The 23275-nt window shown below is 40.8% G+C and overlaps 1 protein-coding gene across 11 annotated transcripts in view; it reads left to right on the plus strand.

Moving 5' to 3' along the window:
• The window catches only part of MICAL3 (microtubule associated monooxygenase, calponin and LIM domain containing 3), a 197286-nt gene that overhangs the window by 150182 nt on the left and 23829 nt on the right, over positions 1-23275 (plus strand). For 7 of the 11 annotated variants that reach the window (XM_054189482.1, XM_054189491.1, XM_054189465.1 and 4 more), the window contains 10 exons: positions 1697-1941; positions 3056-3145; positions 6230-6367; positions 8559-8621; positions 11822-11926; positions 12559-12690; positions 13097-13188; positions 14774-16646; positions 17596-17690; positions 21420-21470. In XM_054189482.1, coding sequence (XP_054045457.1) covers positions 1697-1941; positions 3056-3145; positions 6230-6367; positions 8559-8621; positions 11822-11926; positions 12559-12690; positions 13097-13188; positions 14774-16646; positions 17596-17690; positions 21420-21470 — 2884 coding nt within the window. Of the gene's footprint in view, positions 1-1696; positions 1942-3055; positions 3146-6229; positions 6368-8558; positions 8622-11821; positions 11927-12558; positions 12691-13096; positions 13189-14773; positions 16647-17595; positions 17691-19449; positions 19498-21419; positions 21471-23275 lie in introns of all 11 variants that reach the window. The other 4 variants (XM_054189553.1, XM_054189501.1, XM_054189528.1 and 1 more) reach the window with 4 other exon arrangements.

Consider the following 23275-nt stretch of genomic DNA (forward strand, 5'->3'; position numbering starts at 1 on the left):
AGCAGCAATAAACCTTATTGACAGCGTCCGAAAACCCCAGCATGCAGCACCTGTCAGGTTTATTTCCATACCAAAGGGTGGGAAAGTTAATCAGGGAGGAGGGGAACGTCACTTTTTTGTCTCTGTGATAATATCTGCGTAAAGCCTTTGGAATATGCTTTGGTCTCTGTGTCTGTGGCATGCAACAGTGTTTGTATTCAGTATTTAGCATGTGAAAACCAGGCAACCTGGTAAAAATAAGTATGCTGTGAAAAAGTGGGTTGTAATTTGAGCAAAATAATGTTATATATATGCAGAACAGTGAAGAGAATTTAAGAGCCTATGGACAGAAGTACATGACAATCAAAGGATGAGAAAAGTGTTACTTTTCTTATTAGCTTTGCTATTAGAAATAGTCTCTCAGACAAGTAAATGAATAAAATCACGTAAATATGATATGTTCGTGTAGTATTGGACTAATTTGAAGTTCTGCACCTGAATATGCTTATCTGCAATATAAGAGAAAGAGTGCTGCCATATATAATTTTTTTTTTTTGAACTGTCATTTTGTCACATACTGTAACACCTGTGACTGGGAAACAGAATTGCAACAACTGTGCAAGTTATATTTTATAGACCTACATGAAATGTAAACTGCATTATTTTCAACTTGTCGGTTTTCCCTCTTGTTGTCTATATGGAATGGGTTCTGCCAAAGGCTGTTAACTACAGTGATAGCTGTCATAAGGAAGCGTCAAAAGTAGAATTCTGTTCTCAGATGATTCCTCAAAGGAAGAGGACCTTTTCACCCTGCAGATGTGTTCTCTGAATGTGCTGTAGTTCACATTCATTTTCCAGTGACAAATGCAACCATCTTGCTCCCCAGTACCTCTAGGTAGTCCAGCGTGTAGATTAAATATCATTATATAGGTGGTTACGTTTCTTTCCCCTGCTGCTTAAACTGAGGAACTGTTAGAATTAAACAGAGATGTCTACTAAAAAGCACTACTGATTTACTGGTTTGCATGTTTTAGACTTTGCTGTGAGAATAATAAGCTCTTTATTGTAATTATCCTTGCACTGCTTCCTACTGTTTCTTGCCACTATGTGCACTGTGTACTTAATTGGATACACATTATAGTTCTGTCTGGGATATAGAAAAGTGAGGAATTCTGTATTTTTTTTTTCCTCCAGCTCTCCTTAGCTCACATGCTGTATCCTTTGGCCTGATAGTTATGTTGTGTGTTCTTTCCACTCCCAAAGCCTTCTGTGGTTCACCCCAGCAAGTGCCAAAAACATCTTAGCTATCCAAAAAGCCAGTAGTAGCTGCCATTATTGAAAGGGGTGACCTTCTACATTCTGACACTGCTAAGAACTCTTGCACTGGTTTATCCAAAGCAATGTGATACGAAGAAAGTAGTTTCTTCTCTGTTCAGCTGTCACAAACTGTAACAATTAGTGCTGCACAAATATTTGGACTTGGCTTCACAGGCACTTTGCTGCATCACCTTCTTTAAAAGAAGCAGGGCAAGGACCATACTGCAGCCCACACATGATGCTGTCACTAAAATGCCTATGAAATATTGAAAGCAGAAAATGAGTATTATGGTTTCCATCGTACGTTTTGTATGTATTGAAACAACTTGTCAGTGATCTAAGACTGAACTAGGAAGCATTAACTAGTTGTTTCTTTATGTTTTTTTCTAAACCCTTACAGTAGTTCAGAGTCAGAGATGGAGGAGGAAGATGAGGAGGAAGAAGACGAGCTACTGCTGCCTCAGCAACCTCCTTCAGACTTGGGTGGTGTGCCATGGAAAGAGGCTGTGCGTATCCATGCCCTCCTGAAGGGAAAGAGTGAAGAAGAGATTGAGGCTGAGGAAAATCATGAGATTGAGGACAAAGAAGATGAGGAGGAGGAGGAAGAGGAAGATGAAGAGGAGGAAGATGAGGAGTCGAGCGAAGGTTAGACAGATTAATTTGTCCTTCCTTTCTGCTAGACAGCAGAGAAAACTGAGTTGAGTATTTGCTATGCGAATGAGAAAGATTTGCCTTGGAAAACTTTTCTTCTTTCATTTCTTTATTGCTTTGATTTTTGAGGGAGTCGAGGAAAGCTTTAGGTAAATCATCCTGGATACAGAAGATCTTTGCCCACAGGGCAGTTACAGCAATAGTACCAACACAATATGCTTCCCATACACCATGCCAACGTGTGCAATTCACAGCTTTGTGACTCTGTATTGTTTTATTGTTGTTTTTTATTATTATTGGGAATTGGGTTTGAATGTGCCCTTTGTTCTTTGTCAGCAAGAGCTGGAAGCATTGTGAAGGCAGTGTTTTCAGTTTTGCAGAGTGCCTCACTCAGGGGTAGTGCCCTGTGACTGTCATCAGGGCATCCCAGAAGAAGCTGCTTGTAGTTCTTCTTAGTTAAAAGATGGTCTTGAGAAATCAGGGAGTTCAGATGGTTCCCATTTTAGCTCTGAGGGATTTCTTTGGAAAATCTTAGGGAAAGACTCCTTCCCCTGTGTTTGTCTCAGTCATCAAAATGCAAAGTTTGTGCTAAGAATAGATATATTTCCAGTGTTTCACCACCATGCCAGATTTCTTGCTGATCTTGTCTTTGTCTTTGTACTCGCATTTCCTTTTTGTGAAGACTAGTAGACTCCAAAGAGCTTCTTTGTAAAGGTCTTTGGCTGCCTAATGCAAGCAATGGTCCAGCTTTTTGAGTCTTGGTGGCAGTTTTGTTGATGAGCTCAGCAGGCTGCTTGGCTACTTTTTCAATGTAGGAGCTGTATCTCCGTAACTGAAATCTGTGGAAGTCAAGACTGCTTTTAAAGTATGGTAACATGCATGTTGTGTGTTTAGTCTGCTAAACCATGGTGTTCTTGGACGGACATTGTTTCATTCAAGCAGTTTTCCTGTTGGACACTTTGAATACAGCAGGAGTATGTGGAGTTGCTGGATTTCCAGACAGTCTCTCTTTCTGATTCTGTCCTTTCTCTCTTTCTCTCTCTCATCGCTTGTGTGTGTACACGCGTGTCTGGTGTTATATATGGATGTGTGGTTCCCTCTGCTGTAGAGGGGGAGTATTGCCCTTGGGAGAGCGAGCTGCAGCAAGGTCTCTGGCTTCAACGTCTCTCAAATGAAGAGGACACGGGTACATTTAAAGGTACCCATATACCATCTCCGCTACCATTTCCCCGAAGGAGGGGGGAATATTTTAAAGAGCAGGTCCCACATGAGAAGTTTCTGTGTTTTATTTAATTGCTTTACCAGCTCTCTAAAAACTTATTCAGTAGCTGGTGTTATCTTCATCTCCTGGTCCCAGTGCCATGTATGAGGTCTGACATTGCCACTGGTTTTAGGAAAAAGATAAAGCTGCCAAGTACCTCAGGATATCTAGAAAACCTGGACAATTTGCTACAGTAATGTGCATGAACAGTGACCCCTATGTATTTAGGAGTTTCAGATTTGTTCCATACACAGACTAATTGCACCTGTGCAATATGTCAGGCACGTGGGACACATGAGAAGTACTGTCTTTAGATTGCCCATGTCAACAAGCTTACATTTTTTTTGTCGTTGTCCTTTGTGAGTGTGTGTCTGTGGGGAGAGTCTGTGGGGGAAGCTAATCAAGCTGCAGTGATCCCTCAAGATTTTTCAAACATTCATACGATGGGCATAAAGTTAGTCTGACATTCCAATCTAACTGATTGTGTTATTTTCCATGGTGCATTGTCATGTGGGTTTTTTAATCCCTTATTCCCTCAATGTGGTTCATTAGAGCCAGAACACATAAGAGGAAAATCCGAGTGCCTTCCTGCAGGTAAGAGGGCATATGCAGTTGTCAAACTGCATATTTTGCAGTTTATGGTTGTAACAACTGTAGCTTAGCTTCTGACTCTTTTTTTTTTTTTTTTAAAAAAAAAAAAAAGAGGTATTACAATTTTTTCCAACTTAACTTTTCTGATGGTAAGAATGAGAAGTATTAGTAAGATGACGAAGAGCATAACTGAAGAAGTTCCCCCTATTGCAGTTGCTAGTGTGCTTTAGACCTGACTCCTAAAGATTTGTGGGTGGCTTCTCATTCCATTAAAGTTAAACATTGAGACTGCCCTCTGCTTGTAAAATGCTGGTAGGTGCTACCGTGGAACTAGAGGGGAAAGCTACCTTTCCAAATGTAAGTGCAATTAATGTCCAGCTTCCTGCAAAGCTCAGCAGGCAGCCTTGAGGGAAGGCTACACCAGGTGTCGTTTGAAATTCTCAAGCATTTAAACCTCAAGGAAAAGTTAGGTTTGCCTGTTAGCTAAGCAGCAGTCCTTCATGGTGGGCTGTGCTGCTATTTATTTACTGAAGGTGAGAAGGAACCATGTCCTAATCAGGACAGGCCTCTGTCTAGAGACTTGTGGAGTAACTGAAGGTGTGTAAGTTACACTGGTCTAAATCCCAGAGAAATCCATTTTAAAACATGCAGAACACGTGGGACCTGCTCTTTCTGAGCCTTGCTGAGTGACTATATACTTCTCAGCCATTGCTGGCAAACCTAAACCTTTTAACACAAAATTTTGTGTGGCAATGCAAACGCTAACTCTACTCATCTTGGGGCCTGCATGCGAGTGCTTTGGTATGGAGTGAGAAAAGCTTAGGTTCCTGTCCCTGCAGGATGTCCAGGAGCTCTGTCAGACCACGCGGTTGTGCCAATTGATACGAAAACTCTCTGATGAAGCAACAGAGACATAAAACTGATAAATACTTGGCTAAATTGTGAATCCTGCTCTGCATTTGAGTTTGTGTGCCTGATCCCTATTCTCCTTTAATAACCAGCTGGTGATGTTGTCCTTCCTGCAGTTCCTTTTGCCTGTTTCTTCTGCAGTTTTAGTGCCAAATGTCACACACAGTCAATCCTGAAACAGAAGTCCCAAACACTTTGTCATGTCTGGGGAAAACATGGCCAGGAGAGAGGAACTTGATTAAAACAAGAGAGCAGGAAATCACAAGTGCAGCCTCTATATGCTGCTAATACTTCTTATTTCCTTCAAACACTAGTCCACCACACGAAAATCTAATTGCTTTGAGGTTCTAAACTGCTGAAACGGTGTTTTGCCCTACTCAGTAGTAATCCAGCTGTGGAGAAAATTGACTTCCTACAAAGTAAGTGGGCATTTTACTTTCCAGGATGAGTCATTTGCTTTCGAAGACCACTCCTGCAGATGCTGAACATCTGTCCCTGTAGAATGAATTATTTTATTATGGGTAAATAAAACCTGAGCTATAATCCCACAGCAGATAGCAATAGAGGACAGGGTCTATGAATATAATACTCACTTCAGAGTAGATGGTCCCAAGGTGCGTATTCTGCATCAGTTAAGCAAGTTGCTTATCAGTTGCTTTAGGTGCCCATTATTCCCTTTGAAACTCCATAAGTAGCTGAGCTTTGTGTAGGCAGGTAATTGAGGAGTAATGGAATTTCTTTTAAACAAATTCATTTGTGCAACAGGAAGTCCCTTGTGGAGAGCTGGGGAGCTGTTAAGTCATAATGAAAATACTGTTATTCTTCAGAAAAAAAATTCTACCCTTCAAACGAGTCAGTAAAAAGAGCAGGATTAAACAAAGTACTGTTTTAAGTGCTAAAGTAAGTGTGCACCCATGTGTGCGTACACATCTATACACACACATTTGAAACTCTGAGATACATCATGTAATTTAATTCACAAAGAAATATGCACCCAGCATAGAAAGGAGTACTTAACCCAGTAGTAGGGAATGAAAGACCTTTTGTTTTGGTGCATCAAACTACAATGTAGATTGTCCCTTGCCTTTAACAGCAAGACGTCTTTGGCAATAATCATAATGAGTAGGCTGAAGGAGCTGGAAATTTCTGCTAAATTGGTATTTACATACCACATACTGTTGGACACCCAGAGAATGTCTTTCATTTCAGTGAAGCTGCTTGCAATAGAGGTAATCTACAATGAAGTTTTTAATAGCATTTTTTTGCCTTTGGAATGGCATTATTCAGCTTTGATGGGGAATATGAGGAGCGCTGTATTGGTGTACGTGTGCACACACAATGCTGAGCTTTTTCTGTCTGTCTCGCAAACTGATCTTAGCCAGTAACATATTCTTTTCTTCTTTTCCTATTTCCTTCCCTATGATGTGTTACCTTTCCTTTCCACTGTTCTCCCATCTTTTCCTCCCTGTCCTTCATACCACCCTGCCTACAACCTGGTACACCATGCCCTTCTCCTGCTAGCTGGAAACCTTAGACTGCAGCAGATTGTAAATCCCGTGGATCCTCTGGAGATCCTGGCAGATGTGCACTGGACACACATCCGTGAAAAAGAGGAGGAGGAAAAAATGGTCCCAACCTCAAAGTCCTCCACCTCCAGAGGTAATCTTCCCCCAGCCCCACAGCGTCAATTCCTAGATCACGGTTACAGCTGTTTAACTCTGTTGCTTCTGCGCCTTCAAGAGCTATGCACTTCAGCAGGGGCAGCAGTGATTGATTGAACGGAACTACTTTCAAATTACACTGAAATTACACTTGGTTAAACATTTTGCTTCTCAGGTCAGTGTCTACTTAAAATGACTGCTTTCTCAGCTCCATGGTGGTGTGACTTCTGACCCATTTGTCGTGTCTGCTTTGATTCCATAGCATTACACGCATCTTCATTAAACATGTGATTTGATAGTGCTGGCAATCGGCCCTCAGTAACTGAGTTTAGGGGCAGTAGTGGAAGCTATAATGTGCTTTTTGTTTCAGTGAGGACTCTATACCTCTTTAGGGAAAGCTGAAGGGCTATGTTGTGTAGCTACTACAGAAAAGATGGAACATGGTTGGCTTCTGTGTAGAGTATGATTCTCTGCTGGTGCTTTTCAAAGTGTGTAACTGCATCTGCAGCAGGGAATAATGGAGTTCAAAGGGCTTGCAAATCTGACCAGTGGTGGTTTTGACTACCTGTATTTAAGATTTGACAGTATATCTATTTTGTTGAAGTGAGGTGTAATCTTTTTGAGTTGCCAGTTACTTAAAGGAAAACTTTTGGGGGAAAATGCTGACAGTCTAGCTCTCTTGTAAGCACCTTCCAGCAGTCCCTGTTGACCTTATTCTAAACTATATTGTAACGTGTCTTAAGGTAAGTATGTTATAGGTGCTTTACCTATGCAGAAGCCTATGCTTAATAAAAGTTAACAATGTAGTTGATGGGTGGTGGTCTTCTGTAGCCATTGTGCCAGAATTGTAGAGGGAGTAAGTATGGTGTGGGAAGGGATGTCTTTTACAGGAAATGTGAGATTAAATTAATGACTGGTCTGTATTAAAAAAGCCTAGGGCTTTACCTCACGTTGCCTGATCATATTCTATTCCAGATAATTATCTTTTCCTCATAGTTCTGGATGTTAGGGTTTTTTTAAACCCTGGTCCAACTTGACATGCAGTTACAGATCAGTTTGGCTGATTGCAGTTTGTAGAAAGCACTGGGATTTTCTGGTGTGAAATCTGCTCTCTACAAGTAAGAGATGGGTATTTCCTTCCTACTGCAACCACAGAAATAGGTTGTGTTCAACTGTCTGTAACATTCAGTATTGCTAGAGTAGTTGCTTAATGTTTAAGAAATCTAAGTAAAAAATATTAACAGTTTCTTAAATTTACTACAATTAAGGTTACTTCTGCTTGAGGCTCTGTGGTGCTACAGGTTCAGAGTCTTTCTTGTAATTTGTGTTTTATAATTCCCGCTTTTCCGTAGCGTGTTGGTTACAGCTGTCAGCAAAAGAAAGGAAAACTTGTGTTGATCCTTCCAAATTGATTTTGTGGTCTTTCCAGCTTCCTTTGGGAAGCAAGGCAATGTTTCTTTCCCTTCCCTTCCCCTAAATCTGGGCCAAACTAGGACAATCCTGGTCAATAGATTAGCTGCTTCAATTACTTTGTCATACAGGACAGGTATGTGCAAGCTTATCAGCAGGTTTTGGGGTGTTTTTAAAGGCCTGTTGCTAATAACTACCTGTGGATACACCATAAGTTGAAAATTTGAGTTCAGTAGACAAATTTGTTCTGGCTGAGCTGTATTCTGTGATACAAGGTGTTTGGAGAGCCCATTTGAGTATCACTGGCGGTGCGGGTTGATCTGAAAGCCTGGGGTGGCGTGACAGTACAGAGAAGCCCTTCTCATCCTGCATCGGGCACTCTTCTTCGTCTGCTGGCATTTGCACCCAGGCAGCGCAGGTTCTGAGGTACCTGTTATGATCCCCTCTCTCTTGTTGCTCAGCTCTTTCATCTGTGAGTTTCCTTCCTCTGCAGAGTTTCAAGTAGAGCACAGCAGCAGCAACTTGCTGGTCAGATGCAGTGTTTTTCTCAGTGCTGTCCGTATTTCCTCTAACATTACCGATCCTAAAGGAAGATTAGCTCCCTCCCATTTGTATGTTACCTTGATTTAAATCCCAAGCCTGGAATTGGTTGTTTAACATCTCATAGGTGTTATTCCTGTATTTGCTACTGAAGAATTTCCCTTTGTCACTCTTCTGTTTTAGACGCTTACCAATGGTCTAATGTTGATTTCTTACAATTTATTGTTTTTTAAATTCAGCATCCGACCTTCCCTCCGTACGCCATGAGGCGGTACAGGCGTGGCTGGAGACGGTCCCTGGAGGTAGTTTGGTGATGTTCTATGTATTCCAATGCACAATAACCCTGCCCGTCTCTTTTCCATGCCTTCAGCAGCTGAGCTGGTACTTTAACCCTGGAACTTACAGCCCTGTCGCTACTGCATGACTGGACGTGGAGGGAGGGAGGGAGGGAGGAAGGGGGAGTGTGCATGCACGCCTTGCTCAGACAGTCCATTCTTGCATGAACTTGACATTTGTTGTAACCCTTCCAAAGGCAGGCCAAACAGAGAGGTTATCTTGGGTGTAATAAAGTAGGAGGAGGAATCTAGTTGAGTGCTTTGATTTGCTTTGTAAACTGAAGACTGGAGCAGTTATTCTTCCCCTAGCTCCTTGACTAAAAGAACATGGGGCTTTCTTGCAGTTGAAAGATTAAGTGACAGAGAGTGCTTAAAACAATTGCTGTTGTCTGTAGCAACTGCAAACTCGAGTTATCTGGTGAAGAAAACAAAAAAGAAGAATAAGGTTGAAGCTGGGATCTTTAGCAATAGTGATGGCTGTTGTGTCTCCTTTGACTTGGGGTTCATGTTATTTAGGAAAGCTGCAGGAATGTTGAAGGATGGTAGAGCTCAGCTGCTTTTTTTTATGTGGTCCTCTAAGCTCTATTACAAAACCGATGAGCATGAAGATTCTCGGATTAGACTAAGGGAGTAAATTTGTGCAAAACAGTGAAGGTATCTAGATCAATGGAACAGGAGTAGTTCGTGGCTAGGTGACTGATCTACAGCTAAGTTGCTTTGGCATATCAGAATATTCAGCTTGCCTATAAAACTTTGCTTCTGCTGCTGCTTTGGCAAGGCAGCAGTGTTTACAAGATGTCTGCACACGATGCAGTCTGCTCACAGCTGCTAGCTGATACAAACCAAGTGCTGATCCCAGTTTCTGGCTGCCATAGTGTGTAGCTTCTGAGTTATTGTGTGACAGCTTTTGGCCTCTTGCTCCTTATCCTAACTGCGTATACGTATATGCCCAGTATATGTATAATATAACCAGCCACCTGCAAGCTCTCCATGTCCCTCAAAATGGGATCCACCCTTGCACCAAGTTGTTACTTATCTATGCATCTGTAATCTTCTGTTGAGTTTTGTGTACCAACTTATTTAAGAGTTGATTTTCTCTTCTCTCTACAACGGTCCCTATGCACATCATGTCAGCTCATGGTTTCTGGATCTGAAGACACACATACATAGTGGTGTCAGATTTTCCTAACATCAGAGTTATGTTTTTGCAAGTTTTGATTAAGATTACTCACATTTACTGCTACCATAAAATCATCCCATGACATTATTATTTCGAAAATAACATAAGCTACTACATACCTAAGCTACAATCGGACTGGGGCACAGTTTGGTTTTGTTCAGTAGATTTGTAAATGCCTCTGTGGGCAGTCCAGCCTTTGCTATATGACTCAGTCTCCTACGCTCAACGTTTGTAAGATTCTGGATTTTATAAGCCTCTGATGTAAAGGAATAGGCCAGTGATTTATCACACCTAAGTGTAACTGCCTGTTTACAGTAGTTGACAGAAAATAAACTAGCCCAAATATTTGTCCGTCTTAATACTACAGAGAGGAGAAGCGTGGAAAAAGAGAAATTGTCAGGTTGAAGGAGGAAGGCAAACCACCCACTGAAGCAAAAACCTCTATAAGAGAAAGAGGAGAGGCTGCAAGACCTGAGTTTTAGGGAGAATTGGTTTGTTTTCAAGATTGTCTTAATTAGTAATGCTAGCATATAAATGGTTCCAAAATCCACATTGTCACTAGTAAATAAAAAGGATCAGGGCCTACTCTCTGACTCTGAAGAAAGCTGACACGGCATGATTTGCTCCCATATGGCTAAACTTTTTTGCCGTTCAGAATCAGAGGGTTGCATCCGGAGTGCTGATTGCAAACAGCCTCCAGCCCTACCATGGGAACTAGCTGCTGGGAGTCATGCCAGGAGCCCTCCTAAAGATGACAGTATGACACTATGCATTCACTGTATGACTTGCACCGCTTAGTTTACTGGTATAGATGCAACCAAGAAGGTTATAAATATATCTGTTATCATCATTATAGGACCATATCCTATGTGTATAACTAGCAAACGTTATGCATAATAATACATGCTGACGGTGTACACATTTGCAATAGGATATACAACAGAGTTAAACGTCTGCATGTTGTTGAACATGAATTGATGCTAACTTGCTGCGCAAATCTAAAAAACATAGTTGACTGACTCTAGGAAAAAACTTGGAAGTGCTCAATTCCTTTTTTTAATATTTAAATTATGTTTTATAAAATGCTTAACAAAAAAAAAATAAGCAAATCATCCATAGCACCAGAGATGGGACAAGGTGTGATAAGGTTTAGGTTTTTTTAAAAAGTGTCATTTAATAAAGAAATTTAGACCCTACAGTTTGGTCTTGTCTCTCCTCCTGTAATTACATCCGGTAACAAGTAGTAATGTCAAATGCCCTTTTCAGAGTTATCAATTCAAGAATCTTTTCTTTATTTTGACCCAGCAAGTCAAATTATGATAGGTAACAGAAAATAAAGTTTTGAATATATCATTTTACTTAGTTAAAAATATCGCAATTAATTTGTGTCCTAGTTACTTGTACAGCATATCAAGTCTCCTAGACCCTTTTACCAAAGACTGCTGTAGTCAGAGTTAAACAGTTCCCAGATGTAATAATGATCAATCCTAGAGCTAGACTCTGTCTCTGATATACACCCTTAAAAGCCTGTTTCAATTTCCAGGTGAACGGTTGTGGTACATTCTGATATTCCAGTTTTCACCTAATACACATATGGTATAAAGTGGTGGTATCTGTTCCGGTGTGGTAAAGAAAAAAAATAATCTTTCTGGAAGAACAGTAAACTTTTTTTCTGGTTTAATGTCCTCCCAGTCCCCTTCTTGTTTAATTTTTCACAAGGCCTGTTGCTTAGAAGCAGCCCTGGCTGCTTTCACTGCAAATACCTTGGAGTAGGCAAGTACCAAGAGCAGGCATTCCTTGATTTGTTGGAGTCTGCAAGTATCATTTCACCATAGATGTCTTTCCAGGTGGCACATTTCAGTATTTCTTTTTTTAGCAACAATTAATAAATATCTCAGCTATAAACTGTTGATAAAGTTCAATGTAGAACCTTTTCACTGTATAGTTTTGTTTTTTTCTTTTTTCTCAATATTTGGATATATTCTAGCTCCATGTGAGGATAATGATGTGGAGGACGAGCTGGGCACGGAGCCGGCAGACACTGAAGGACAGGCAGGTGAAGAAGGAGACACGGGTGCAGAGCTGGATGACGGTAGGGTTCCACTGTGCATCATCTAAGCCTGTTAGGTGAACAGAATTGTGTAGAACAGAAAATACTTTGTATGACAGTACTTAAGCCTGATCTTATTTTTAGTGATGTAGGAGTTTATTTCAAATAGTCAAGAGGGAGCCAGGAGTGAAGGGACAAAAAGAAAGAGATGAACCTCAACGCCATGGGTTGTAGAATAAATTTCTCATGTCCTGTCACCATCTACTAACTGGAGGGCTTGGTCTTCTGTCCGTATTCAGTACTAATCCTGCTTAATAACAGAAACAGAAGTAATTTTGTGAAAAGTCCACAATATTATGCTAAAAATCTTCCCTTGCTAGTGTAAAATGAACAACATATGCAAGAAAACATTGCAAAATTTCCAGAAAAATGCAAAGGTATGACTTCAGTTACTGATACAGTTATTTGTACTAATAGTCCATAATTTACTGCTTAAATTACTCTAGCACACACACAGAAAGGGTGAAACATTTAGGTTTTCAGGTTATGAAAGTGATTAGCACCATGTGAATAGAAAGAAAGGATTATATAAGGTTTTAAAATAATAAACACGTGTCCTGATGGACTTGTATCCAAGACTTCTTCGTTTTTTCTCCTGCCCCATCCGTTATCAGATGACATCCCATCTGATGCAGAAGCGGAGTTCCGCTTACATCAAGGTAGCATAGAAGAGCCAGAACTACAAGTCTCTGAAGATGAAGAAGATGAAGAAGGAGCAGAAGGTGCTTCTTGCAGTGTGACAAAAGGTAATAGCTTTCCCATCAGTGTTTCGATGATTGTAATTACATTTGAGATAGTCTATACATTTATTAAATTTAAGAGAAGACAGTCTTTTGGATTTGAACCATCTCACTACTCTCAGTGGCAAGCAAGCTATGTGCTTGCATTAACATTTTGAGAAGAATGTTCTGAATCCATTAATTACAGCTTCCTAAAGTGTAAGAGCCCATCTAACTGCTTTTACTTGTAGAAGTTTTTACATTAAAAAGCTTGTACCATTTGGACATTTAAAAATTTTTGACTAGGTTCCAGATGTCAGATCTAGAATTTGTAAGAAGCTGAGAAATTTGTCATTACTTGCTGTGTGTAACATAAGAAAAAAAGAATGTTAGCAGTCACATGTATTTTTGGAAATATTTTTGCTTTCACTAGATCCATGCAAGCCATCCATCCCTATCCAGTCATCTAGTGACAGTGTTCTTCCTCTGTCTCCAGTTGATAGTCCCAGAGCAAAACAAGCAGAGGTAAGGAAGGGAATCTTGGAATTTTCTGCGTACTACCTGTTGTTCAATAGAACAGTTTGTTGGAAAAACTGAAGAGGACTGACAGCAGTGGGCTTTCCTCCTTTCCTGTCTCTATAATTTATGTTGATCTTGAAATCTGATTTCATTTAGACTTGAAATAATATACTATTTTTCTTTCCTATCTTCAGAGTGTAGTGGCTCTGTCACAGTCACACAAGTTCCCATCACAAAGCCCGAAAAGGAATTACATAGGATATTTTAATTTCATTGTGCAGTTAACAAGAGATATATGTATAATGCATGAGAGGAGCCATAAAGTGTTTCCTGTTTATCCTGATTTGGCTATCTTTTTTCTGTACCAAAATCAGATTCTGTACAGTTGCAATTCAAAACTATATTTGTATTACTTAGTAGTAAGCAAAGCTGTGCTTATTTATTCCAGAGTAACAACATAGTTCAGCTTAAAGATGTGAGACATAGCAATGATGTACTGTCATGTTGTCAGCCCTGGAGTCAGCATACAAGCATACTGTGGTGTTTCCAGCTACCTATGTGTACGAGCAGGAAGTACATGACCCTTAAAACGTTCAATTCAATTTTTTCCCTCCTAAGTGCTTGTTTTTAAGGAATTACTAAAAGATTAGACTTTATCCTAGAGAGTTTCATCATCAACTAGTTTACTTTTACAGTGGACACATTATGGGATGAGACTGGTTTGCCAACAGCAATTGCTGACAACATTCACTTTCTATTAAAATTGAGCGGTTTTTTTCAGGACCATTTAATGATTCTGGAAGACATTGTTTATATCAGGGCAGTGCCTAAATGCAGTACTCCAGACCTGGGTGTTTAATATATGTCATACAAGCACACGGATAGAGAGATTCATGCTCTCATGGTCATGTGTCAGTTAAACCAAACTGTCTGCATTCAAAATAAAGACGGTGCAAAAGATGTCATCGGAAAGAATAATACCAGAATTCATTAAGAAGGGTCCACTGCCGAAGGGTTAAATTGTAAAACAACGAATTGTGCTACTCAGTAATATGGCAGTCTGGATGCAGGAGATGAAAAGCAACACTTCTCAGACCATTAAGGGGCAAAGGAATTGCAGCCTAATTTACTTTTAACAGAGAAAGCACCCCTTGCTTTAAGAAAACATGACAGTAGATGCTAGCCAGCAGAAAGTGCTATATTGATGAGAGCTGGAAAGACTTGCATCAGGTTTCTTTGAGATGAGGGACCACCACAATACACAGAGTTGGAGAGTTGAAGGGAAAGCAGGAAAAGATAAAAATGGCTTTCTGGGGTTTAGTTTAGTGTTTTTTCTTCCAAAATTTAAATTTGCCTTGTTATCATCTACAGAGGATGGTTTATACAATGTGACAGAAAAGTGAACCATACCTGAGGAGATATCCTAAGTGATGTTCCAGGCCTGTGAATAGGATGCCATGTGTGGGTTTTTTTCATATTTTGATACTTGGATGGTCTCCTTATTGCTGACTTTGTTAAATGCAAAAAAAAAAAAGAAACGTATTCTGATATGCCCAGTGACTATTAAAATTTCCTTTTTCATTTTTTGTAGGATGCAAAAGATCCCCTGGCTGAAGTAATCCGTGCAATAAAATCTCCAGAGGGACGCTTTTTTCCTGAGCCTTTCATTCTTGAAGAAGGACCAAAGGATGAAATTCCCAAAGACAGGAAAGTTAAGAGCCCTTTGGTGCCACCATCTCCAGTGTTATCCCAGCCAGTTGCATCATCAGAAGCCATCGCACCTACATCACTAGCAGAGTCTCAGCCAGCAGGACCAACGTTGGCTTCATCCCCAACATCGGCTCAAATGCCTATCTGTTCCCAGCCTTTGCCTTCTGCTGAAACATCCATTCCATCCCCAGTGGAGCCTCCAGTATGTTTCCAACCTGTCCCAGCCTTAACGTCTACTCCTTTAGCTAAACTGGTCCTTAGGGGCCAGGATAGTGAGGTGGAAAAACTGGGGAGCCCTACTACTGCAGAAGAAGCCTTGAAACGGAGTAACCTTGTGGAAGAGTTTTGGATGAAGAGTGCTGAAATCCGGAGGAGCTTAGGACTCACCCCAGTAGACAGAAACAAACGCACAGAGACGAACTTTACTGTATCTGCCCTTGAGACAACTCCTCTGAAGACTTTTAATACTGAGAATATTTCAGGGGATGAAAGGCTCCAGCTTGTGAAACCACAGCCTGCCCCAAGAAGACAGGGACTGTCCAAGTTAGAAAACGAGCAGATTTCTCTGCTCACTCCAAAATCTCCATCAGAAAAAGAGCTAAGGAGTTCCAGTGAAGAAAGGAGAGATGTATCCAGCAGTTCTGGACTTGGCCTTCAGGAGAGCTCATCTAACATGAGAACTATGGCTAGCCAGAGCTTCAACACTTCTGACTCTACCATGCTTACTCCTCCATCAAGTCCTCCACCACCACCACCTCAGGATGAAGAACCAGCCACTTTGCGTAGAAAGAGACATCAAGCAGTCTGGCAGAATGAGGTTGAAGCCAGGTCTCCTCCAACACCAGCATCAACACCTCCTGCTCCCCCACGCCGTGAGCCGACCTCTGCTGCCAAAGAGTCAACCCAGGCCAAAAAAGATGACGTGCGAAAGTCTTTTGCAGAGAGTGTGGATGAGATTCCATTTGCTGATGATGTAGAGGACACATATGATGACAGGACGGAGGACTCAAGCCTTCATGAGAAGTTCTTTACACCTCCTACCAGTAGACCAAGGCCAGAGAAACCACTTCTTTTGCCCTTGGTCAAAGAAAATGGTGGTCCACCCTCAATGGAAGGAGGAGTTAACCAAAAGAAGAGAGTGTTGCCTGAAATTTCTGTGGAGGCCAAGGAGCTTGCTGAAGAAAGAATGAGAGCCAGAGAGAAGTCTGTCAAGAGCCAAGCACTACGTGATGCCATGGCTAAACAGTTGTGTAAGATGAAAGATATGGAGATGGCTGCAGCTGCTGCGGGGGCCACAAGGGCACGAAAGGCGTCTTCTATGCCGTTGAAGACCAAAGAGTTGTTTTATGACTCTCCAAAGCATCTGGCCTTGAAAATACCAGAGGGTTCCACACGAAAGCATGATGCTGCTAGTGAGAAGTTCTCCACTCCTGCTGCTGATGTGGCTGGACCTGAAGGGTCTGTCACCTCTTCAGAAGGCTCCAGTGGGAAGAGTAAGAAAAGAACTTCTATTTTCTCCCCTCGTAAGAACAAAAAGGAGAAGAAATCCAAAAATGACAGCAGGCTTTCTGACAAATCTAGTGGTGGGACAGAGGAAGCAACAAAGCCTAGGTCATTATGGAAGTCTGTTTTCTCTGGATATAAGAAAGACAAGAAGAAAAAGACTGATGACAAATCCTGCCCAAGTACTCCCTCAAGTAGTGCCACTGTGGATTCTGGCAAGCACAAAGCTTCTCCCCTGGTTACAGCTGCAGGTATAAAAAATACGTGCCTCTGCCTTATGTATTTTTCTTACAGATAGGTGTCCTTGAAAGTAGGTTTGGCTTACTTTGTCATTCAGCTGCTGTGTTGAATGACGCTGCTCCCCTGTGTCAAATGGACAGATTAAGATAAGTGCTAGTGGCTAGAATTGTATGTTTGCATATTGACAGAATTAGTTGATGTGCCACTGAAAAAAATGGATCCTTAAATAAAAGCTTCGCTACTCGCGATATGTACAAGGCGCATCTGTTTTCTGCCTTAGACTGATTTGAGAAATAAGCACTGTTTGTTGAAATCAGTTGTTTGTGACATTTCATCTCTATTTTAAGTCTGATCCTCATCTTTTCCTTGGGTGGTCTGTTCTCTTTCTTTCAACTTGGCTCCATGGATGCGGAAGACTGCAGAGATGCAGTTACTCCCGTGTTCTCAGTGATCTGGCAACTGTCTGCTGATCTATGAAGTGGGGATTCTGTGGCCTCATGTAAATCTCTCACATGCCGTCAGGTGCAGGTGGAGACATTTAATGGCAACTTGTGATACAGTAAATAAGATAGCCATAAATGTGATCGAAAGCAAACGTTACATTTCTCTAGCCTTGTATAAATAGCCAAAACAGTGCCAGCTGCTGTCATCCAAGTGCTCTGTGGTAAGAGCACTGATACAGTACTACAGTACAAAGGGAGAATCATGACCGTTATTTTTAACAGCATTTGCAGAAAGTCATGTGCTCTTAAAATGGAGCTTCTAACTAACATTGATCAATTTGTGGAGCAGTGCTTCTCTGATCACTCTGTAATACCAGGTGAAGCAACGGAGACTGGCATAAAAGGCCTAAGTATTTTTGAAACTCAATCAAACAACTTACCAACTGAGTTCTGAAATCTTTACAGGAAGATTAGTTACCATTTCTCTAACTTCCCCTTTTTATTCCCGGCTTCTCAGATTTGCATCTCCGTCAACACCTGAGTTTCTCAGAGGACTCTGACCTCTCCAGTGATGATATTCTGGAACGCTCCTCCCAGAAATCTAAGCGAGAGGTAGGTAGATGGGAAATGCATTTTAGATAGATCTAGCATCATGCAGGTCACAGTCGCAGAGAACCACATCAGAAGCTTGGATGATTAATTTTGTTGTTCTTGCTGTTTCTTCCATGGAACAGGCTTTCCTGTAAGTTGTCTGACTGTTCTGCCTAAAATGAGTTGGTTTCACTTGGTTTCACAATTGCAAGCTACTCCCCGCTGCTGTTACGTGGAAGATCCGTTGTCTCACTGTGACATTACTTTACAACAAAATATCAGTCAGAATAGTGAATTTTATCCCTATTGTGAGCATGCCAATGATCTACAGAAAACAGACATTAAATGTCAGAAGAGTTAAATTTCACTGTCTCTAATGATATTGCAAAAAGATAACAGTGAGATGGTTCTCACTTTTTCTAAGAGTCCGATTTTAGGATATTGTTTTACCAGCCTCTTTGATAGATTGAAGTGGTAGAATTCCAAACAAACTGCAGGCAGGATTGTACTTTTGAATACATCAAGAACATAGTCAAGACAGATCATCAACTAAGAGGTAAGATACAGGCTGCAATTTTGCAACTCTTGCAGGTTTGCTTATTTTTCCTGGGAAAAGAGAATGTGTATGGTCTGAATTAGTACCTTCTCTTTTGGGAAAAAAGATGAGTCATCAGCTGTTTCTTCCATTTTGACTCTGTTTTCTTTGAGGACTTCTTGGTAGTTGCTGAGTGTTTCCCTGTGTCTGTGTGCGTAGGTAACAACTGTGAAGCTGAAATACATAGTAGTGAGCCCCTATGAAATACCAGTATATAGGGGTTGGTCTTAGCCTGGTGTTCTTGTTCCAGTGTGTTCTGGTAGGTACTCTGCTGCTTCTGAGAGCTGTTTCTTGTTCCAGACCAACCTTCCCGAGCTAGTGCTATAATGTCACATTGTAAGACATATCAACAGCTTTCTAGCCAAAATAGTTTCACTTTAAGTGGTGCTTTAAGGAAGTTATTGAGGAGGAAAGAGGAGAAATCAGTATGTCTCCATAAAAACCCAGAGAGAAGAAGTACATTTAGTTTATTTGCACATATTTCCACGTGGAAAATATATGGTGAGAGCCAAGTGCCAGAGGTAGTTGCTTTTAAACTATTTATTTCAATTTTAAGGTGGCACTATTAATGCAAAAGTAAGTGAAAAATGTAAGGAACCGCTCAATCATAGTAATGGGGAAGAGTCCTTCTTGAATTCCTGAGAGCTTTTAAGCTCTGCTAGATAGAGTTTGCAAGGTTTGGAGGAAAAAGTAAAGATTTCATTGACCCCACGGAACACTAAGGCCCTTTTGGTACTGAAGAATGAAAAATGTATTCCCCCTGTCCCTTCCTGGTGGCGCCTGGTTCACATGTTAAAAAACCTTAGGAAGAAGACAGCATCTGAGAGGGTGTGTCACAGACACAGTGGTCTCAAACCTGTCATCCAGTGTGCACAAATCAGTCTCAAATGGCAGGATCTAATTGATACTTGGCTCACGGGGCAAAGGTATGGAAGTACGGCAAATTGAAGTGTAATAGGAAATGGTTTCTATGTGTATATATAGTGGAATGAATTAGAATAACTAATGAATTTAAGGCTGATGGAAGGAGTTGATGAAGTATGTAGGAATTTTCTGTATTTACTTACCTCTCTCTTAATCTCTCTCCCTAGTTGGTCTAGATCTCTTCTAAGAGGAAGATTATTTTGGTTTTACTTTATTCCCTCTTTTCTCTCCCCCTTCCATTCCTCCTTGCATGCCCTCAAGGCGTTTCATGAGAAATTCTGCATTTTCCAAGAGATGCAGAAGAATGAGGTACCTGTGGCTAGCAGAGGACAGATATGCAATACCGGGGGTTCAGATAAGAGTTGCTGTTCTGCCTTGTAAGCTCCTTCAGGAGGAAGCAGGGCTTCAGTAAGGTCCACGCTTGTTTTCAGACTTCGGTATGCCTTGACGGTCACTTTTTTTCTGTGCTGAGCTACTTTGATTGAAAATGGCTTTTGCAGAAAAAAAAAATCTCATCATTAAGCATCGTAGGGGATAGGTGACAGTGGCAGATGCCTGGAATTCTAATACTGAAAATATCTGACGAGCTCTGCCAAGGGTATGGTGGTGGTGTCTCATTTTCTCCCATTTGCTGTTGCTGAAGTTACATTAAGAATTTCTTTGCTCAGCATCTGCCTATTTTCTAAAGAATAGTTTTGAGAAGGAATTTATTTAGAGGAGATGAATCTGAGAACTCCACTTACCTAGTTTTGTTGCATCCTGCCCAAGGATGTAGAACATACGTGCAAACGCTGGAATGCCTTGCTGTCAAAAGAAATGTAACTGAACTTCGAGACTGGCAAAACTGGGTTTGTACTGATTTGGGGTGGGGGTTATATTTTTTTAAGTTACAAACTGCCTGCTACTTACTACGGGGTAAGAGTTGACTTCCTGTGTGCCGTATAACTTTTATGTGAACCCCTTCTCTAAACTGAAATTGTGCTTGTGTCGCTTTTTTGGTAATTGTAGTGAGCTTGCTTCCCAGACAGCTTGCTCTGTTTAGCCCGTTCTCTGTGATCAGCAGTGAATTAATTCAGTGTTGTTTAACGTCGTGTCTTTCAAGAGAAGCATCTTGTAAAGACTTCCCGATGTAAATGCCTCCCGGGTCTTGTGTTTGTAGGCGTGTGTCATTGTGAGTGTGTTTCTCATTGTTCCCTTACAATTGCGCTGTTGTGATCAGACATGTGTTTTACTACTGCAGGTAGCTCGCTTTTTACTGAAATTTGCATACATGCTGAAGTTGTGCTATGGCTTTTCATTTGTGACTGTTTTTAGTTAATTAAATGTGAAAATGCAAAATGCTGGCTGTTTGCCCAAAATGGCACAATGCCCTCTGTACTTCATGATACAAGGGAAATTTACTTCTCTTATAAACCCTAAGAAGTTTACTTGCCTTATTTTCGGGTACAGGGTAACATAGAATGTCCATGGATAGAGAAGGTAGTGATTTTCTCCTGCTCTCCTTCTCCTCCTCCTCCTCCCTCACTGCCTCCATGTCCCCCCCCTCCTCTCCTCCTCAGTTTAGCTCCTCAGGCCCTCTGGAGGTTCTCTCCTTAGACAGGGAGGTTCCATTACTGTAGGACACATAACTCATTTTGAGCCCATGTGGTGTTTCTCCTGTCACAAAGAAGTGAGGAAGATTTATGATGCTAGTTAAATGCAAGTGATCATTTGTGTGAAGTAGAGATAATTTAAAACAATGAAATAAACACAACTCCTAGGAGAGGTTGTAGATCAGACTGTAAATGGAGGGTTGTGTGACAGAGTACGATCTAGTTGGCTGAGCCAGTTCAGACCAAACATGGCCCAGCATAAGCTAATTATTATTCGAAATCCTAAGCAAAAATTTTGTATGTCTATGTATGCATACTTGCGCAGTGGATGTTAAAACCATAGGTAGATAAAGGCCAAATAATTCCTCTAGAAAAAGTTATTTCCAAGTTGACTGTATCTTCAAAGAGGCTGCCACAGCTAATTGCCTTCAGGAGAGTGCTAGAAACTTAATTTTTGAGGACAGAAGTTCCATTGTGCTTCATCAATCTGGGTCACGTTCAGCATTTGCACAATTTTATGTTTCATTTAAAAACAGCTTTGTTTTATTACTGTGCATCTGTTTTCAATGTTGAACTGATTTTGCTTCATTTTGTATGTTTTTTTTTATTTTTTTTCCCTTTACCATTCCCCCTTTAAAGTCGATTTATGTACCACACGCCTTGGCATTCAAGAGATCATATTCGTCAAAGGTAGTGTCTCCATTCCCACTAGTTGGCCATTGTTGCATTGCATGTCCCTATATTAACCCATTGAATCCATAGCTACCCATCACATGTGCACTAACATCACAAACATTGACTGTGCATGCGTGAGATGTTAGCAGACATCGGCAGCAAATTCTTTGTAGAGGTTGACTACCAAAAATGCATTAAGCTCTGAATTGTCTGTCTGGTTAGAATGCATGCAATTGGCAGTGCACAGCCGTGCACCACTGTACAGAGTGATGGGGATGATCTTTGAGCTTCAGAACAAACTGGTTTGCAATGCAATTAAATATGTATGCATATTCTTTTTTTAATACTTAGAATACGAGTTCAAGCAAATCATCAACTTGAATAAGCGTCTTTCAGAATTGCTGAGTTCACTGAAATCTTAGTGAAACTCTGTGTCAGGCTAAAATCAAGACAGAAGTTGCGTTTCTATTTCAGCAACGTTGCTGCTTTCTGAAATTCTTATTGTCCTGTCTTCACAGTCAGAAGAGTTTTACGTGGGACAGGAAAGTCACACCCTCTATCGCTTTACCTCCTGATTTGGGTATAATTGTGGATTTTCTGTTTTTAAAAAAGAAAGAGTAAAGTGTTAACTTCTGGGAGCTTTAACGGTGGTGCTTGCTAACCACCTATCTGAGGGGTTTTTAACAGAGCTGAGATCCTACCTTAAACTCCCTTCACCGAGAACAATAAACCAGGGGTAGACTGGCCAATGTGGCAGTACAATAACTAGATAAAGCAAATTTCAGGGTGGTCTGTCTTAACGTTTTTTACTTCAAGTTGACTGTCCTTGGAGAAGATCACTTTCCAGAAGTGGAAGACATCTGTTTACAGCTGTCCTTTAAAGCCTACATACATGTACGTGGGAAGACAGTTCTTTTCTTCACTGTAGTTCACTTAATGCGGTTTTGAAGTTTCTTTGTCAGTCTAAAAAGTCTGTGAGAGGAAGCCCTCCTAGACTACAACGCAACCAACTAGTATACCTGATAAGATACTAAACCCCATTTCAGTAATGTTAAAAAGACTTCCTTATTTTTAACCTAGTTTCACTGAGAGAAAAGAAGAGGAGGAAGTACCTTTCTTTTTCTATAAACATAGCCTTTCTCCTTTTGGGTGGCTTCTGGTGTTGTAATATTTCAGTTTTAGTTTAGGGCTTGTTTGCTCTGTTTTATACCAGCCAGTTTTGTGGGGTTGCTCTTGAGATGGGATTTCCCATCTCACACCAGAATGTCATTTTACTTTCAAATGTCTTTTTGCCGCCTTGATTCATAGAAAAGTTGCACAAATTTACATGAGTAGTCCTTGCCAGTTATACCAGTATCACTTGCAATTATGGACGTTCTTGCTCCAGAATAAAATAGGAAGAAGAGAATACCAATACAACAACACTAGTCTATAATAATTTCTTAGCTTATACTGCTGTAACTGTTCATATAGACATGCCTTCGCCTTGTTTTAAAATGAAATCAAGGTGACCCCTCTATATGGTACTCATTGATTTAACTAAATCCATTTGGCTAAATTTATTGAGAAATAGAGTAAAAATCGATATGATCTTTGGGGAGAGGTTTCATATAGCAGTGGAAGATGGGGTGAGATGTTATAGAAAATCACAGCTTTGCAGTTGGCTTATATGCTTCTTCACTCTTGATTTGACTCTGAAATTGTTGCTCACTGCGCTGTGAACACCTTTGCCTACAGAAGCTTGACTTTTGACACGGCCATGGCAAAGACAGAACACGTCCCTTCTGAGATTTTGGAAGAGAAAATGGTCATCCTTCCCC

This window comes from Rissa tridactyla, chromosome 1, assembly GCF_028500815.1.
Source record: "Rissa tridactyla isolate bRisTri1 chromosome 1, bRisTri1.patW.cur.20221130, whole genome shotgun sequence".
NCBI lineage: Eukaryota > Metazoa > Chordata > Aves > Charadriiformes > Laridae > Rissa > Rissa tridactyla.